The sequence below is a fragment of the Balaenoptera musculus genome, chromosome 8 (assembly GCF_009873245.2).
Source record: "Balaenoptera musculus isolate JJ_BM4_2016_0621 chromosome 8, mBalMus1.pri.v3, whole genome shotgun sequence".
Lineage (NCBI taxonomy): Eukaryota > Metazoa > Chordata > Mammalia > Artiodactyla > Balaenopteridae > Balaenoptera > Balaenoptera musculus.
In genome coordinates this window covers 83,061,231-83,081,257 of record NC_045792.1, presented here as the reverse complement: position 1 = coordinate 83,081,257, position 20,027 = coordinate 83,061,231, and the positions used below count along the sequence as shown (strand labels likewise).

The 20,027-nt window shown below is 47.0% G+C and overlaps 1 protein-coding gene and 1 pseudogene across 1 annotated transcript; one reads left to right on the top strand and one right to left on the bottom strand.

Moving 5' to 3' along the window:
* Positions 1–4,782: 4,782 nt before the first annotated feature.
* RCN1 (reticulocalbin 1) lies at positions 4,783–19,027 on the bottom strand. Its single transcript, XM_036860715.1, has 6 exons — positions 18,461–19,027; positions 12,979–13,172; positions 11,789–11,967; positions 10,324–10,384; positions 6,859–7,058; positions 4,783–5,971 (listed from the first exon to the last, which is right to left on the bottom strand). The coding sequence occupies exons 1-6, from the start codon at positions 18,712–18,714 to the stop codon at positions 5,864–5,866; spliced, it is 996 nt and encodes a 331-aa protein (XP_036716610.1). The 5' UTR covers positions 18,715–19,027; the 3' UTR covers positions 4,783–5,863.
* The window catches only part of LOC118899560, a 42,712-nt pseudogene continuing 41,443 nt past the window's right edge, over positions 18,759–20,027 (top strand).

Sequence of the window (20,027 nt, the reverse complement as noted above, 5' to 3'; positions counted from 1 at the left end):
ATTCAGTTATACATATACATATTTTTTCAGATTATTTTCCATTTAGGTTAGTACAAAATATTGAATATAATTCCTGGTGCTATACAGTAAATCCTTGTTGCTTATCTATTTTACGTAGAGTAGTTTGTATCCGTTAATCCTATACTCCTAATTTATCCCTACCCCCTCCCTTTCCCCTTTGGTAACCAAAAGTTTGTCTTCTATGTCTGTGAGTCTGTTTCTGTTTTGTATACAGATTCATTTGTATTATTTTTTAGATTCCACTATTAAGTGATACCAAATAATATTTGTCTTTCTCTGTCTGCCTTACTTCGCTAAGTATAATATTCTTTAGGTCCAGCCATGTTGCTGCAAATGGCAATATTTCATTCTCCAGACGGTTTCTTTTTATTCCTTAGCATGTTTCTTCACCCTTAGGAGAGGGTATTCTTTACCCATTGTGGGAGTCACCCAGCTTCACCGATCAAGCATCTGCTTGCATCAGGCCCGGGCAAAGTGCTTCACACTCAGGGCCTCACTGAGCCCCCCAACCACCCAGCCGGGCTGGTGCGCTCTTGCCTCCTTTTACAGAAGAGGAAAAGGAGGCTTGCAGATTGGAGTAATTGGCCAAAAGTCGTTCAGCTACTGAGTGGGTCTGACTCTCAAGTCACCTGGGCATGCTCTCTACGGGCATCTTTCTTTATCTCAAGTATCTTAGCAGCAAGGCCACATACTTGCTGTGGTTTAGGACCACTAATCTGATGTGAGTCATTAAATGTCCTCAGCTTCTTATACTTAATAACCATGTGAACTCTTTTATTTTTAAGTTGTGAACTTTAAAACAAAAAAAACCTTTCTTTCATATATTTAAAACAACAAACACCTTTGACAATTTTCTGGTAAATCCACAACCTCCATCAGTCACTAATGCCACACGTGGAAATCTAAAATTAACCACAAATAAATAAAATCTTTGATGCTGAAATACATAAGGACCTTATTTTGCTGTAATAATAAAAATGGTTACAATTTCCTGAGCACTGACCACACGAAATGCTTTATGGTCGTTACCTTAATTCATCCTATTTCTCTTCTACAAGGTAAGAGTTATTGTCGCCGTTTTTCAGATGAGAACGTTAAAGCTTTAAAGGGAACATCTGGAGTCGGGGAAGGTGTTCCAGTCCAACCTCTGCCTTGGTCCTGAGAAAGGGAGAAGCACAGGCTTAATTTCTCTGGGCCTCAGTTTCCTCCTCTGAAAATATAACCTTTCCCAGCTGGGTCTCTGAATGTTTTTGAATGTGCAGAGAGTCTTTGATCTGCTTTTGAATTACATTCCAAATCCCAACCACATATAACTAGCTTTGGAATACCCTGACCGTGACAAAAACAACATTAAAAGCTATTCCTGGGCTTCCCTGGTAGCACAGTGGTTAAGAATCTGCCTGCCAATGCAGGGGACACGGGTTCGAGCCCTGGTCCAGGAAGATCCCGCATGCCGCGGAGCAACAAAGCTGGTGCGCCACAACTACTGAACCTGCGCTCTAGAGCCCGCGAGCCACAACTACTGAAGCCCGTGCGCCTAGAGCCCGTGAGCCTAGAGCCTGTGCTCCACAACAAGAGAAGCCACCACAATGAGAAGCCTGTGTACCACAATGAAGAGTAACCCTGTTCTCCGCAACTAGAGAAAAGCCCACACGTAACAACGAAGACCCAACACAGCCAAAAATAAATAAAATAAATTTATAAAAAATCAAAAGCTATTCCTTTGTCATTTAATCCACTCAGTTTCACCCAGTAATAGATCAGTTTTCAGGTTTTAAAACACTTCACACAAGAATTCTAAATCTTGGCAAGACCACTAACCAGCAGCCTGCTGTTTGCAGGCATTGATCTATCTGACCTCTGGCATTTGACCACCTGAGGAAGGTCATCAGGGAAAACTCAGTCCTTGCAGTTCTTGCATGTGCATTACTTACCTCATCTTTATAACTACCTCAAATCCAGTTTGAGTGTTTCCCCAGACCCAGACCCTGGAACTGACCAGAATTGAGAGTGCAGATGGATTCTTGGAAATAGTTCCAAGTTCATGTAAATCTCATGAGTTTAAGTGCTGATGACACAATCTTTCCACTGCTCAAAATTTTAAAACTTGAATGTGAGCCAAAGTGGTGGATGTTGACACTCATTGGTTTTTAGTGGGAAGTTCTAGCACTATGAACTTGTTTTAAGAATACAGAAAGAGGGACTTCCCTGACCGTCCAGCGGTTAAGACTTTGCCTTCCAACGTGGGAGGTGCGGGTTTGATCCCCGGTCCGGGAGCTAAGATCCCACATGCCTCGGGGCCCAAAAACCAAAACATAAAACAGAAGCAATATTGTAACAAATTCAATAAAGACTTAAAAAATTGTCTACATCAAAAAAAATCTTAAAAAAAAGAATACAGAGAGAATAATAATAATAAAAAAAATACAGAGAGAGCCAAATCTTTAGTTGCATGTACTTGGAGGAAGCTAGATTTTACTACAAAGGTGGCAAAATAAATCTAGACTTTTTAAAAATCCAGTCAGCCATTCACCACTTTACGCCACACGATGTTTTTGCTGAGCTGCTAACAAGTAGGCATGTAGCTATTGTTTGCTGGGCACTTCTGAGCAGATATGACTCCTGCATTTGCTAACAAGGAACAAGTACAGTAGTAATCCAAGCGGGTAAAGAAAACCTTCAGGTGTGCAGATTTTCTAACTACATCTTTGTTACACTCGAATTCATTCAAAAATCTACAGTAAGAGACAAGAGGTACAAAATATGTGTTCATGTTTTGCTTGGACAGATTTTGGCTCCTAGCAATTAATGCTTTCAGTCACGTTAAGCATATAAATAATGCTTTGTGACATAACAGTATTTCCCATTACAGATCAATTTTGTAGCATTTGTTCATAATCAGACTTGAAATGTTACCTAGAAACAAAATATGTTTTCCTTGAAACAGTCAGACCCTATTAGAAATCTAAGGCTTTACAAATCACCATGTTAACAGCTATGCCCCCTAGCTAAGGTTTTCTTTCCTTAAATAGTGTTAAATTCAGCCCCAGAAGCACTGGTCTCTTTGAGGGTTCTCTTCTTATGTGCACTGACTTGAAAGGAAAAACTTAGTGCTCAAAATATATTTAATGTCTTACTATGTATAACTTAATAAACCAACCAGTATTCCCTTTTGGGGGAAAAATAACGTTAGCACCTTTTAAAAGTGTTATGCTTATAATTGGGTTACACTATATTATTTTCTCATTTTTTAAAAGACAGGTTCTCATTGCTTGAAAAAAATGTGTCAGCCTATTTCTAGGTAAGAGGAGTTATTCTCATTTCCTGACCACATATACTGTGGGTGAGCAAAGAAATAAAGAGAACATAGATTCAGAGATTTGGAGCAGTAAAATTTAGTGTTAAACTGCAGAGATTTTGGAGCAAGGAACACCTGGATTTGAGTTCTGGTCCTGCCATATAATCACTCTGGAATCTTGGGCAAATTACTTTTCATTCAGCAAATGTTAGCCATTTTGTAAAATTTTTTTGTAGTATCCCCCCAATCCCCACCCCAGGAGTATTCTCTGTGATTAAAGCTACAACCTCTCATTCATTCAGCAAATAATTACAGAGTAGTTATTGTAGGCTAGGCTCTACAGTTCTAGGTCCTGGGAAGCAGCAGTAAATTAGACAAATCAGGCTATTGTTGTCACAGAGCTTATGTTCTAGCTCGGGGAAGGTGGACAACATACAAACAAGATAATGTCAAATGGTACATTTGGTGGAATGGTGGCCCCTCCCAAAAGATATGTCTACCTCCTAACTCCTGGAACCTGTGGATGTGAGGTTACTTGGAAAAATGGCTTTTTGCAGATGTAATTTAGGATCTAGGATTAGATCACCCTTGATTATCCAGGTGGGCCCTAAAGCCAATGACAATGGTCCTTATAAGAGACACACAGAGGACAGACAGAGAGAGGAGAAGAAAAGGCCATAAGATGGAGGCAGAGTGGAGTAATGCAGCCACAGCCAAGGAACGCCTGGAGCCAGCAGAAGCAGGAAGAAGCAAGGAAGGATTCTCCCCTAGAGCATTCAGGAGGCCAGTCCTGCCAGCACCTTGATTTCAGACTCCAGCCTGCACCGTGAGTTTCTGTTATTGAAAGTCACCCTCTTTTGTGGTACTTTGTATGGCAGCCCTGGGAAACAAATATAAATGGCAATAGGTACATACCAAGGAGAAAATAAAACAAGGAAATGAGACGGGGACTCAAATGGGACTGCTACAAATAATGGAGTCGGGAAGGTCCTGCTGAGGAAGTATGTTTTGAGTTACCCCAGTATGTGTGAGATGGGGGTTCCAAATCAGAAGGATAGCAAGTGCAAAGGGCCCAACCTGGAAATGAACTTGGTGTGTCTGAGGACCAGAAAGTCAGTGAGGCTGCTATGGGAGGTGAAAGGGAGTGGGGCTGATGAGTTGGGAAGGGACCAGTTGCTACAGGGCCTCCTAGGCCTTGATAAGAAGTCCAGATTTTCCTCCAACTGAAACCTGTCTCTGAAAGGTCTTACCATTAAAATGACCTGCAGGTTCTCTAATTAGCATAGAGAAGTATATATGTATTAAATAAGTAAATATGAATATGTTCTGAACATTCTAATAGTTGGATTTTTAAAATGCAAAACTTTTATAATCTTACTCATGTCATCTCATCCCACTGTTAAATTCTATATCAACAGTGAATAATGTCACAAATGGTACATGTGAAGTCAAACACCACAGGACACAGTAGAAAATCCTCAGAGGGATCCTTTATTTCATTCACTTTCTCCTTATAAGGTGGAAGTTCAACCTGTAAAAGTTATTTCTTCCAGTTCAGCCAGTGGCTTGGAACACTGCTTTGTCAATTACATGGTGTAAGTGGTCCCGGGGCAGGTCCGAGGGTTGTGGATTCACCGGGACTGGATGAGATGGGTTCCAGAGCTCCACTAAGCAGGCTTTCCTAGGACCCTACTCCCTATTCCTATCAGAGATCAGCAAGGAAATGGATTGGATTTCTATTCACTTTTTCAAAGATCAGATCTGCTTCATTTACATGTCAAGAAAAATTTCTCAAGTATGGTAAAGTGTTTACCATTTTCCTATAGTTCTTCAAATGCCTGACATTCATCTTTTCTCCCTACCTTTCAAATTCCTTTCTTTTTCACATAACCCTTCTTAACTGCTTCTTACTGTAAAAAACAAAGACAAAAAACAAAAAACAAAGATGGGTGGATCTGTTGTGCACATTAGCAGGTCCATATAGAAGAATGCACAGAGATTTGTATGCCATTTATAGTAACAGCTCAGAGTACAAAGTCAAGAAGAAGAATCTGAAATATCAGCCTTGCTCTGAAAGAAGCCTGTGTAGGATGAGATACCACTGAGGCTTAATCAGAATTTTCCCTCACCAGTTATTTAACAGTGGCAAATGTAAAAACTCTGCAGTTAAAATACATAGCAGTCACTCCATATACTGCCCTCTCCCCGCTCACCCAACTTCTGGATAATAGGGCTTTTTCAAATTTTATTCCCCTTCAGTTCAAATTTCATGGAAAAAGCTAAAAAGTCATGTTTTAGCAATGTGTCCCCATAGAGCATTGCAATTTACCAAGATTTTAATGTGTTTGGACAGAAACCTTACTCAAAGATCAGTGATGACTATTTTCCAGCAAATATTGAGTAAAAAATAATTTTAACCCCAATCTGAGGTGATAAACTTGCTGTTTTGGGGGACACAACTGCTGTAAATGAGACAATTGTAGCAATTATCCAGGACAATAAAAGAAAGCCTATGACAGTCTGTCATATTCTGGTGAATGTGCATCAAAGCTCATCATGGTTTTTGGTGAGATCTTCCCCATAATTAGTAGCCTGACTTCCAACAAACATGTTCCAGTTGTCCAAGATCTCCTCTTTAGTGAGCTTTTCATCCTGTAGGAGAGAGAAAAGAGCTCTGTCACAGAAACTCTGGTCACTCTGAGTCATCACAGCATGAAGCTCATGTTATTTCATTGATCTGCAACATTTAAAATATTACATTTCATAATAAGCTACTAGGTACCTCCTTCATCTACCATCACTGCCCTGCAACCCCAAACTGGAACAGCCTCCTGCTACAAAAGCTGTGCTAAAATACATCAGAAAAGTCCTCAAGGAATTGAGAAGCCAGAGTCTAGTTATGTCTACACACAATGCTGGCATTCCCAAGACAGGCCCTGAAGAATTCTCCTTCCCTTTTATGGCTTGACTGCAAAACTTGACTGTCTCCTGAGAATTTGCAGCTGTGATCAAAATGGGAAGAGGCAGGACTTCTTTCTAAATCTTATTTATTTATTTATTTGGATACTGACCAATAGATATTGGCTCAGAGCCAGCACGGTGAGCTGGCCTGAGGATGCCTAGACTTTAATGTGATGGGCTTCCTTCTGCCTCACATGCTGCAGATGTCTGACGAGTGTCTGCTGACTGAATGAATGGATGAACAAGCTTGTCCTAGGGCAACACAGGGCACACCTCTTAAATCCATGCCTGCCCACAGCCAACAAAGTGACCGGTTCTACGATCCTAGGAGATGGCAGTGAACGTAAGTGTGACCCACGGCAGACTCTCCAGGAACAGGAACATCTGGGCCTAATGAGTTCACTGTGGGTTATCACAGTGTTGGCTCAAGTTCATAGGTCTCTGATGTAGGGCAGGAATGAGAGAAGTCAATAAGGACACGGCCACATGGGCCAAGGCAAACATCAAAGAAGCAAACAGAACCAATCTTATGTAAACTGTCTCCCTTCAAGGAATGATTCCAGAGGATGGTGAAATACCTTGTTTTTGTCCGACTCATACACCAGGTGCCTGGCCTCAGCCTGTGCGTGGTCATAGTCTTGTGGGAGGATCCAGTGGCGAATCTCATCTTTGTCAAGCTTCCCGTCCTTGTTCAGATCTCGGAATTCACTAAACTGCTCCCGTTCTGACAGCACCCAGTCTGGCTCAGGGCCATTCTCCTCGTGGGAAAACATATCAGCTGGAAGGAAAGGCTGTTCTTGGTTATAAAGACAAGTGGGAAGGTAAGTCCAAGAAAACCTGACCTCTAGCAATCAAGAGACCTAACCAGACACCTGGGGGCAGTCTCTTGGGTAAATAATTCAATGATTTATCCACTATGAAGGCCGCTTCGTGGGCGAGAAAGAACTGTGCTTGGGAGCCAGAAGATGAATCCTGGCTTTTGACTTAGTTCAGTGCCTCGTCTGTAAAGTGGAGACAATAACTTATTACTCAGAAGGTTATTATGAAGGTCAAATGTGAAGGCCCTCTACAACCCAGCCTGGAACTATACAGGTGAAAACTAATAATAATGACCAATATCAGCACTTTCTGTGGCCCAGATGCTGTGTAAAGCACATACTTTTTTAAATTTGATTTTTCATTACAATCCTATGAAGTTAGGTGTCGTTACTCCCACTTTATAGATGAAAACACCGAGGCACAGCCTTAACCCAAGGACCCACAGCTAGTATGAGAATGTAGTAGGCTACACAGGAACATGGGCACTCTGCTTCCAACCCATAGTCTTTACCACTGTGTTTACTACTATTGTTGTTTATATCATTTCCAGGGGGCTTTCACATATATTTTATTTCATCCATATAGCAATTTTATAAGATAGATAAATATCCTTATTTTAGAAAATGGCAGGGAAAGGAAAAAGAAGGCCAAGTTTATCCATCGTTTGCTAAGCCACTAGATCTTCTTGGAAAAGAAAGATACCCTGAGGACAATTTCTCTTTTGATGGAAACGGCTTGGAAATGTCAGGTGGTAGAGACAGTAGGTAGTGAATGAAGGAAAAAGAGAGGCAAGACCCTGGGTTCAGTTACAAGTAGACCCACACCATCCTGGAAACATGGGTGCTGTGTCTTCCCGTTTTACAGATAAGGAAACTGAGGCTTATACTGAGTGATTACACGACTCCCACAGGGTCACACAGCTAGTAAGCGGAGAAGCCAGGACTCTTAATTCCAGTGTTCTTCCCACTACGCTACACCACCAGCGGTTTCCACTCGTCTCTGCCTGCCGAGAAGTCTCCTCCATAAATGAAGTCACTTGCTAGACAAGTCTGGACATCCGGTCTCTCTGACTGCAAGTCACTCAGAATTCAGTTTTTTGTTTTTTTTTTTTTCGATACAGAATTCAGTTTTTAAGAACAATGCGCCCGGGCTTCCCTGGTGGTGCAGTAGTTGAGAATCTGCCTGCCAATGCAGGGGACACGGGTTCGAGCCCTGGTCTGGGAAGATCCCACATGCCGCGGAGCAACTAGGCCTGTGAGCCACAACTACTGAGCCTGCGCGTCTGGAGCCTGTGCTCCGCAACAAGAGAGGCCGCGATAGTGAGAGGCCCGCGCACTGCGATGAGGAGTGGCCCCCACTTGCCGCAACTAGAGAAAGCCCTCGCACAGAAACAAAGACCCAATGCAGCCATAAATAAATAAATAAATAAAAATTAAAAAAAAAAAAAAAAAAAAAAACAAAGCGCCCACCTCCCTCTCTGCCAGTGTAAAGAATGGAATGTTTCTTTTAGGCAAAGCCACTCAAAGAGTTTGCCCCCGACTCTGCACCCTTTCAATGCAGATCAGGAGGAGGGTGGGGAGAGCACATATTTTTAATCAAAAGCGCTACATCGTTTTAATCAGTCAGCCTTCCCTGTCAGTCTAATTCCGCCACCACTGTCAAGGTGTCCGGGGCTCTGAACCTTCCCGCACACGCACGTGTACCAGGCCTGAGGCAGGCTCTGCTGCCTGCACTGATGACGGGGCTGTCAGCATTGGTTATTCTACAAAGAAAGGTAGTGCCACCGAGCTGGCTTTAATTACTGTGGCGAGAGCTGCCCGTCTGTTACCACAGACAGAGGGGGACAGCGTTTGGTTCTTCAGACCAAATACAATTCCAAATGATTTGAAGAAACTTTGCTCTTCATTACAGAAGGCACTCATTCTTCTGTATGGGGTGGCGAAGTAATACAACCACACACCAGAGACTGATGGCAACACGGGCTCTTCTTTTACGTTGAAAGGTAATTAACTGCCTCTGTTAAATATCTGCACAAAAATTATATCCATCCCATCCTTCAGATGATTTTCCAGCTTTTACTTTACTGAGACTTGGGAAAAGAAGAGCCATCACGAGAAGGTGGCCTGCAGCTGGGGCCACGTGCCAAAGCGCTGAAGTAGCTGCGGCTGAGGATCAAATGGAAATACCCATGCTGCCTGCTCTAGTCCTTCACGCTGGGAGCGCTCCTGGGCGGCGTCTGACCCGGGGCCCTAATTGGAGCCTCATTCAGCCAGGGCTCAGTTACCTGCACACACACTTCTTTTTTTTTTTTTTTTTTTTTAAATTTTTTTTATTATTTATTTATTTATGGCTGTGTTGGGTCTTCGTTTCTGTGCGAGGGCTTTCTCCAGTTGCGGCAAGCGGGGGACACTCTTCATTGCGGTGCGCGGGCCTCTCACCATCGCGGCCTCTCCTGTTGCGGAGCACAGGCTCCAGACGCGCAGGCTCAGCAATTATGACTCACGGGCCCAGCCGCTCCGCGGCATGTGGGATCCTCCCAGACCAGGGCTCGAACCCGTGTCCCCTGCATTGGCAGGCGGATTCTCAACCACTGCGCCACCAGGGAAGACCCCTGCACACACACTTCTTGAAGTTGCTTAAGTGGAGCCCTTCAGAACAAAAAACTAGGAACAGTACTCCCAATGAAAGACCAAAACCCAGAGGCGTAAGACGGCTATATTATGGGGCCATCGTGCACTTTGTAAAAGGATTTACCTAAGAAGGGATGCCTTTCTGCAGAGAACTCGGGCACGTCAACAGTTCTGCTGACCACAGCTCCGTCCACCCAGTTTCTAGGCCCCGCTGGCTAACAGTCTGTTGTAAAGTCTGTCCCCTGAGACTGTCCGCTCTAGCTTCACTGTACATCTCTGGGATCTCCAGTCCCATTTCGCAAAGGTAGAACGACACGGTGTGATGAAGGGCACCTCTCAGAGCCGTTGGGCTCAACTGCTGGCCAGCCCTGGGGTGCGGCCAGCCTTTTGGGCTCTTCTCCACTAGGAATGCCTCCCTGAATCTGCACCGCTAGGGCTGGTGTGACAAGCCCCTCTCGCTGGGAAGTCACAGGAGTGACACCTACAGACTTGCAGCTGCTGCTGGAAGAGTCATCTGAGGAAAGCAGCCGGCCATGTGGGTGGAGGGTGCTGCCCAGCTGGGACAGTGGAGCAGGCCTCCAGGCCAGCACTTACCAATATACTCATCCTGATCCACAAGGCCATCCCCGTTCTTGTCGATGTCCTCCAGCGTTTCCTAGGAAGCAAAGGGGGGAATCGTAAAAGCAGCACCCTCTCTGCAACTGAAAATGTACCGACAAGCCCAGAGGGACTCTAATTATATCAGGAAGCCCTGCCAGGTCAACCGTCTCCACCCTTCAGCCAGATCATCTCTGTGTACTGTGAGGAACCCAGCTTGAGAACCACTGGACTAAAATGATCACAAAGACAGATTCCAGTGCTAACTGGACCATGAACACCGAGTTGGTGTCAGAAAAATATGGTACTGTGGGCAATTAGAAAATAAAAGTATATCTGACTTTTGAACGTATTATGTTGTGTATTTAGTATCAATACATTTGACTCCTTAACTAGGTTTTTTGCTAAGGTGAGTAATTAAATGAGTCTACTGTCCATTGTCACAGAAACTCAAAGGCATCCCGAAGAAAATGGCCAACCTGAGAACAGAGCCAATCCAGAAGCCCATAATCCACTTCCCCATCTTCTTTGTCTTCTGGCAGATTAGCTATCATTAAGTGGATGTTGGGTGGTAAAAAGGAACGATTCTTAGAGCCACTGCCCAGTCTTGGGGGTCACTGTGGTCATAAGGATGAAGCATGAGGCAAGAGTGAACCCATCCACGACTGGGTAACTAAAATAGTCCAGAGCTGGTTGTCTCCCAGCATCAAAACAATTGGAACTGCCTTGGGATATCTGCCCAGAAAACAGGTGATGGCATTTATTTTACTGTCGTGGAAAATGAGGACAGGTGGGACCCAACAAGACACTGGAAAGCAAATACACTCCAAGGGGAGCATCCTTTCCAAGCATGGTCCGACTTTAAGTTTCCATATGATTTAACAGTACAATGCATTCCATTTCTGAGTCTTTTTGTTGTTCCCTCAGAGCTGACAAATAGGACAGAGGCTAGCTAGTTGCTCACTAAACGCATTTGTTCTTTCTGGGCACACATCTAGACTGCATTCCCCTGCCTTGTCATATGTAGGAGGAGCCCTCGGAACAGTAAAGGCAGGCCATGCCTCCTCCTCAGTCCTTCTCTTCTTCTATCTACCAGCTGGTAGTGGCCAGGATGACCTCAAAAAGCCACAGGATGGTGGAGGACAAGATGGAAGTAGACTGGGAGCCTGACAACACTTGGAGAAGAACTGCCCAGGAGATCCACCTGACCGGGACCGTCTGCCCGGGACTGGATATAACCTTCGATTGTGTTAAATGGCTGGGATTGGGGGCTACTTGCTACGGCAGCTACCCTGCCCTGACTAATCTCCTGGGTACACAGGTATTCCGGTGTATTCCACTTCAGGGTCCTTGTCCCATTCCCTTCAGGCTGAAGAACGTTCTCACTTTGCAAGAAGGGACAAGGTTTCCGTGCAGCTTTCGTCCTGGTCTTTTGCCAGCGCAGGCTCTTTCTATATCTTACCAAAACCACAATTTCCTTCATATGCTCAAACTCCTCAGGGTGCAGAAAGGCGGTGAACTCCTCCCGGGTGGCTGTCTGGTCACCATCGAGGTCTGCAGCCTTGAACCTTCTCTCATCACGTGGCAGCATTTTTTTAAAGGTGTGATGATCTGAGGTATCATGAAACTCTGTGGGGTTTCCTGCAGGATGTACACAGAAACATGAAAACCGGGCTCCTAAGGCGTTTTCTTCCAGATCACTCCTCCTTCACGCCAAATGGTACATAGAAGACAAAAGGTCCTGACCTATCGAGTTCTTTGAAACATTTGATTTCAGAATGCCTCTAGTGTCTGTCCCTCCATACCACCATACAGTCCATGCCCTAAAGACTTGTTAGGGGCATTACAGCAAGCGGTGAAACGCATAGGCTTGAGACCATATTAATGCCATACTTCTCTCTGCAGAGCCCTACTTTCATCATATTATTTGATCCGGAACATACAGAGGCTCCCTAGTACCCAGGACATCTATTCTAAATGTTCCTTCCACTCTTTTCAAGACCTCTCTTAATCTGGCTGGGAGTGTATGTGTCTTTGGTTCTCCTCAGGCCTGTCCCCTCTCGGCTCTGCCAGGCACCCAGCGGGTCTGCACCCAGTGCTGGGCACACACCCCCTCCACCATTCCCCCAAAACAAGCATGACTTATGTCCAAACCCTGCCCACTGCTGAATGCATTGCTGCACCTTTGCCCCTCCAGCTGACCCACCTTCCCCCACCCATCTCTATCTCTCCAGATACAAATCCATTCTTTAAGGCCCAGGTCCCAAACCACCCTCCACCAGGAAGCCTTCCTGGACTGTTCCAGCTTACTCGGTCCTTGCTACCTGAAACTCGGCAGCATTCTGAAACTGTAACACAAAACTTGCTTCCTCTCTTCTTTGTTCTCTGGGTGTACCTCTGAGATTGTAAGCTCAGGTTAGGCAGCAGTTTATTTTTTATTAGACCCTTGCCCCCTTCCACCTACAAGTTCACTCACAGTAAGCAACTTGGTGTATTCTTAGTAAGCAGAGCAGGATGTTACACAAGCAGTTTTTACTTAGGAGGTTGAGACGTCTCCCCAAAGCGGGTAGATATGATGAGACAGTAGAGTTTCCCACAAGAAGCTTGTTACACAGGCCCCAGCTGTGTAATCGCTCTTGCAGCGCCTCTTACCTAGGTAGTAACCGTAGGTGGCTTGTTTGTATTCTTCCCAGGAAATTTTATCGTCTTTGTCCCGATCATAATCTTTCCAGACTTTGGCGACATTATCGTAGATGTACCTTTTCTGCACCCGTTTGATCCAGGTTTTCAGCTCCTCGGTGGTGACAAAGCCATCCCCATCACTGTCAATTCGATCGACAATCTTCCTGTAGTTAAAAAAAACCCCACAAGGCTATTATCAAGGCTTGTGTGATCCTGTTCCAGAAAGAGATCAAACACCTGCAGAATCTAAGATGCATAAATGCTAAAATAAAATCAATGATCCGACGGTGCTGGAAAGGATCTTGAAGTTTACCTTTTCCAAGGATGATATGCCTTCCCCACAACCACCCAATGCCAATGGCAGACACTACTAGTGGATCAGGCCCTTCTGTCCTGATAAAAATCCTTGATGTGGCCTCAGAATCCTTCTCAACACAGCGCTCTGCAGAAACTGAGTGAGTTGATTTGTAAGATGAAACCTAGCAGTCTTCCCTGATATAGTCTAACTCCCTCATTTTAGAGTAATGAGGGAGTATTTGGTACCACTGGTGTAAGAATCCATGTCCTCTGGCTCTAAGCCCAATGAAAAAGATGGAAGATTCTAACTAAACCAACCACAAAATAAGTGTTTTTTTTTGTTTGTTTTTGTTTTTTTTAAATCTCACCACTTTGGATTCAAAGACTTGAAACTTAAAGCAGGAGGAGACCAGATCTTGGACAAAGCAGAAAATGTCAGGGATGAGGGGCTTCCCTGGTGGTGCAGTGGTTAAGAATTCACCTGCTAGGGCTTCCCTGGTGGTGCAGTGGTTGAGAATCCGCCTGCCAATGCAGGGCACATGGATTCAAGCCCTGGTCCGGGAAGATCCCACATGCCGCGGAGCAATTAAGCCCATGCGCCACAAATACTGAGCCTGTGCTCTAGAGCCCGCGAGCCACAACTATTGAGCTCAGGTGCTGCAACTACTGAAGCCCGCGCACCTAGAGCCTGTGCTCCGCAACAAGAGAAGCCACTGCAATGAGAAGCCAACGCACCACAACGAAGAGCAGCCCCCGCTCCCCGCAACTAGAGAAAGCCTGCGCGCAGCAACGAAGACCCAACACAGCCAAAAATAAATAAATAAAATAAATAAATTTTAAAAAAAAGAAAAAAAAGGAATCTGCCTGCCAATGCAGGGGACACAGGTTCGAGCCCTGGTTCGGGAAGATCCCACATGCTGTGGAGCAACTAAGCCCGTGTGCCACAACTACTAAGCCTGCGCTCTAGAGCCCGTGAGCCACAACTACTGAGCCCTCGCGCCTAGAGCCCGTGCTCTGCAACAAGAGAAGCCACTGCAATGAGAAGCCTATGCACCGCAATGAAGATTAGCCCTTGCTCACCACAACTAGGGAAAGCCCGCGCGCAGCAACGAAGACCCAACACAGCCAAAAAAAAAAAAAAAAAAAAGAAGGGATGAAAAAGCCTTGACATTTTAGAACTTATTCAAGAAACTTAACCAGCTAAGCAGCTGCAGGAGCCTCAACCCCTTGCTCTTAGGGTGAAGACCCCTATGCCCACTGGGAACTCCTGCTCCACAGCTGGCCCAGGTTCCAGCAATTCCCCACTGGACTTCACTAAGGCACCCCAAACCCCTGTCCGGAGCAAACTTCAGGCTGGGAACTCAACAGTGTCCATCTCTAGGCCAAAGGGCCCCAAGCTAGGGATGCCATCCCTGAAGGGAGCTTCAAAGACACCTGCAAGCTATTTCCAATGTTTAAGAAAGTTTTACCCTAGTAGTCCATTTACCTGGGATGATGTCATACAGGCTAATTAGGGATTTGTTTCTTTGCTTTGGGCTGGAATTTTATCTTTCTTACTGTGAACAGAAGTTCAAATCGGCAGTTACTCTTTGATCAATTAGAAATGGAAATGAATTCATTAGCACTTAAATCTCCATCTCCTACCTGAACCTGGGTAGCCCAAGCTCCTCTTTCTCAGGAAGGTGTAAACTTTACTAACAGCTTTGACTTGTCCCTTCATTTGCAATTTTAACAGGTCTCAAGACCAAAAGACTAAACCTCAAGTATCTTCGTTCCAGGAAATCACAGCTAGACACAGCAGAATTCTTTCAACACAGTGCAGTGTTCAGCCTACCTACTGTGCGCCAGACACTGCTCCAGTCCTGGGGACACAGTGGTGACATGCCCATCGGTTATCCAAAGCCAACTGAGAAGCAGAATCTCAAACCAGCAAAGACCAAACGACGTCAGACAGTATACAACCTGTTTTTGTGGAAAGGACAGCATCTAATCTATGCCAAAGAAACACGTAGTGGGACCTCAATAAATACTTGTTGGAAGCATATATAATCTTAACCTCTCTCTTTAAAAATCTCAAACATGAGCTATAGGGAAAGGAGGCTATGATGTAAATAAACCAAATGCTATAATCAGAACACCTGGACCCTAGTCCTGTGTGATCTTGGGCAAATGACTTGACTCTCTGAGTCTCAGTTTCCCCATCTGTAAATGGAACACCTACTTTACAAGGAATGTTGTGAGGAATAGAGGAGAGAATGTGTGCCTTTCCTCACTAAGGATGACAATCCCCACCACAGGTGGATGGAGAACTCAACAAACAGGTAACAGGTAATGGAAGTAAGCAAAGCGTCCAGGGAGCCCGGGGATCCCCTGACAGCTGCCAACAAGGCTGCCCAGCTCTGCTCCAGACAATGACTGCCTCATGGAAAAATGGGCCATGGGTGTCAAGAGAAGCCGGAAATCGGGGGCTGTATGTGAAATCGCTTTGATGTTAAATCTTGGCAAGTAATTTACATTTTTTTCTCAGACTGCGCAGCACATTTGTGACTGCATGAAGCCTCTGGGTCCCCACGTTTTTTTTTTTTGTCTTCAGGGGCCTTAGAGCTGTCATGTTTTCAGAATCTATGGGCAGATGGTGGTGACAAAGCTGCCTGGATCCAGTCGTGCTCCTGCCTCTGCAGTCCGGACTTGGAGGGGACTGTTGCACCAGGAGCTGTGGACAGACAAATGGCTTCTCACGCTCTGCCAGTCCCATACCGCACCCATCATTTCCAACACTCCAGCCTCCTCTGCATTTAGCCCAGATTTACCTTATAGGTGAGCGGTGTGTCCACTACCCATCCAGCGGCTCAAGGCCAGAGGACGGATGCCACCCTCGATTGCCCCCTCCTCTCCCCCACCCCGACGTTGAGCCAAAAGCAAGCGCTGCCAGTTCCACCTCCACCGTGGCTCTGGGTTTACCCTCTCCCGCTGTGCCTGATTGAGGCGCTCACGGCCACCCTGTGTCCCTGGTCTTGCCATCCGTGCCTCAGTTATGTTCTCTGCCCTACTGCCAGTCCAACTTTCCTAATAAATTTTTGGGATGATGACATTTCTACCATGTACAGAATAATGTCTAATCTCCACCTCACAGAGGTCCTCCCTGCTCTGCCCTTGGCCTCCTCGCCACTCCCACCTCCCACTTTTCCTGCCCTGTCCCTTTACTGTCCCAACACCCCGAATCCACAAGAACAGATTTCAAAACCTGTATAAGCAGGCTGTTCTCTCTTCAGTATGCCTTCCCCTGCTCATACGCCAGGTAACCTTTGAGTCATGCCACAAGCTCTGGTCAGGTGACATCCCAAACCCCCAAGTTACTTTCTCCAACCCAAAGCCTTAGGGACCTCCTTCTCCTAGATGGGGTCATTGTGGCTTTTACATGCCACCATCACAGCAATTATGTGTAGCATCTGCTTGAATCTCTATCCTCCGCATATGATTATAAGTACTTTATGGCCTAGAACATAAGGTTTTATCTTTGTAGTTGTCAGGTATCTAACACGGTGCCTGGAACACAGTAGCCATTCAAATGTTTGTTGCATGAATAAATGAATGCAGGTTGACATATATACACTATTATGTATAAAATATATAACTTATAAGAACCTGCTGTATAAAAAAATAAATAAAATAAAATTCAAAAAAAAATGAATGAATGCAGCTAAGGTGTTCATACAAGGGTCAAATGCAGACCAACTCCATTACCACTTGCTCATCACCACTTGCTCTCTTACTCATCATGATGAAGGCATTAAACTGGAAGCCTTACCACTGAAAACTGGAGTTCCCAACTCCAATCCCTCAAACCTCTCCTCCTCCTTCTCCCTGGTGACAAATGGCTGCCACCCGGGGCCCCAGAATAAATCAGCTTCCAAGTGCCTCAAAGCAATACAATGGACTGAACTCATCAATGGCTCCCTTTGTTAAAGCCCAAACTAGAAGAGAAAGTACTTCTCTGCAAAAAAAAAGGTGATTGTTGGGAGGTGACTTTGAAGTTCAAAGCTCTTTTTATCAGAGCAGGCACATGGTGCACCTACACAATAGGTATAATTTAGCCTCGTATTCTAACCAACCACATTGGCCTTTGGTAGCCCCCATCAGCACAAGGATGGCTGTGTTCCTTTTTTGGGGAGCAGGCCAGAAAGACCCTCCACCCCCAGGAACCAGATTCCCGGAGGCCTGGTGCCCAGTAGGCAGGGCTCTTGGGACCCTCCCTAGATGGGTCTCCATCTGGGATCAGGCTGACTGCTGATTCCTCTGTGAAAGGGTTCCCAGATACCTTTGCACAAAGCTCAAGTGTCTCCCCAGGGGCTGCGGAAAGGGTGCGCTAAGATGTACTCAAGTTTTGTTTCCCAGGTTTGGTTCCTGACTCAACTGCCTTCAACAGTGAAATTCACAACCTGTCACCACACCACCCTCCAGCTTTTTGCCCTCAGCTGCCAAAAGACTGGGTGCCTCTGCTGCCATCAGAAACTGCTGGAAACAGAAAGGAGGGGACCAGTTTCCATTTCCACCCCCCATCCCCAAATGCCCCTCCCTTCTTAACAACAGGATTTTTATACCCCTGACTTCCGATATTGGGGCGATTAAGCAGAAGGCAAGAACACCCCAGTCCGGGCCCAGGGACATAGGCCAGGAATCAACCCTCTCCTTCGGCTGCCCCTTCATCTTTTACCCTTTAATGATAATCCTTGAGACCTTAGCAGTGTCTCATGCCCTCCTCTCTTGGAATGCGGGGGTAAGAGAGAAACCGGGAGAGTGGGGAAGAACTCATGTCACTAAAAGGCCACCGTGGACAAATTTTTCTTTTGTACGCTCTCTCCCCTCCCTTCTGATGCAACCCAGGGGAGGGGGCGGGCCCTGGCCGTCCTGGCTCCCGCGACCGCTGCCACGTTCTCGCCTCCCCGCGGGAAGCCACCCCGGCCCCGGCGGCGATCAGCACGCAGGGTCCCGGCGCCCGCGGGCAACTTTGCCTCAGCTCAGCCACCGGGCCCGCCGGGCCCCCGCCCTTGGGTCCCGGCGCCCGATTTCTCTTTCGCTTTGCGGCTGGCGGTCCGCGCGGTTCCCGCGCGAGTGGCCCCGCGGGCACCTGCGGAGCCCCCGAGCGCGGCCTCACCCCAGCCTCTCCTTGCTCTCCTCCGAGGTGAGCTGGTCGAAGGTCTTGGAGTCCTCCTTGCCCAGGAAGGCCTCGTGGTCGTACTGGAAGCTCTGGTTGTCCTCGGGCGGCCGCTCGCCCAGCTCCGAGTCGGGCCGCACCACGCGCTCCTTGCGCACCGTGGGCTTGGCCCGCAGCGCCGGGGGCGCCAGCACCAGCGCCAGCAGCAGCCCCATAGCCAGCCCCAGGTGGCGACCGCGGCCGCCGCGCGCCATCGTCGGGAGCGGAGAGCGGCCCGCGGGGAGGGACCGAGCGAGCGATGAGAGCGGCGGCTCGGGAATGCGTGCTCGGAGCGAGCGCGGCGGCGGCGGCGGCGGCGGGGCTGGGGCCAGCGCGAGGAGGGAGGGGACGGGCCGGCCCCTCGGCCAGCGCCCGCCCCGTGCCAGAGCGGAGGGGCGCGCCCCAGGCGGCGGGCAGGGGAGCGCCGGGCGGCCCTGCTCACGCGCCCATTGGCCGCCGGGCTGCGGGGGGAAGCCGGGGCCGCGGAGCCACGTCGCCGGCCCGGGTGGTGGGCGCAGGGCTCGGGTTTCGCCTCGGCCCCTCCCCGCGATCTCGTCGCGAGGGGCGGGCCCAGGCGGACTGGGCTGGGGACTGGCGGGCTGGTAAGAAGACCGGGAAGTTCTTTGTCGAGCAACAGATGTTCGGGGTAAAATTCCCTCTCCCCTTTCGGTTCCAGAGAACTGAACGGAGGGAGGCGCTGGCTCTCCCCAACTTCCAGCTGGGAGCCCGAATCTCAGCCCCAGACGCCGCCCCAAGAAGTGCTCTTAAAACAAATTCATCCCCACTTACCCAAACTTGGAGTGTGGTTAGAAACGCAAAGAGACTGGAAGGAGACCCGGATGGGCGAGGTCTCCTAGAAACAAGGGTCGCAAACTCAAATGTGGAGGAAGGCCAAGCAGATGACGTCAACATGACGAGAGACCATCTAAACAGAGCACCCCTGTGCACTCCGGCTGCCAGGAGGAGTGCAGGCCCCGAGTTGGCAGATGGTCTCAAAAGAAGTCAGGATCTCGGATGTCTGCTTTCACTTCTAAAGGATGGCAGCTCACTGTAAAAAAGGACTACATGTCTTAAACAAATCTTGTCTGTACGTTGAATCCGGAGTAATGCTACCGCTATAGAGACGCCCTGTAGAACTTTATGCAGGGATGAAAACGTTCTATATCTGGGCTGTCCAATAGGGAGTGGCTACTGAGCACACTTGACAGGTAGCTAGTGTAACTGAGGCATTGAAAATTTAACTTAGATTTAAACTTAAATAGCCACATGTGGCCAGTGGCTGTCATATTGGACAGTTCAGGTAGAGCAATGATTCTTTGTGTGTTACAGCCTTTTGAAGCTCACTGAAAGCCATGGACCCTCTTACAGAAAAATGTACATACAGCTACAGGCTTGGATGTTTGATTAAAGTGTCAGAGGATGCACGGATCTTCTGAAGCCCCACCGTGTGCCCCAGGTTATGAACCTCTAGTAATCTAAAATTGTGGTTGAAGAGGAGCCCACCCCTATAGCCCTGGGCAGCTGAACT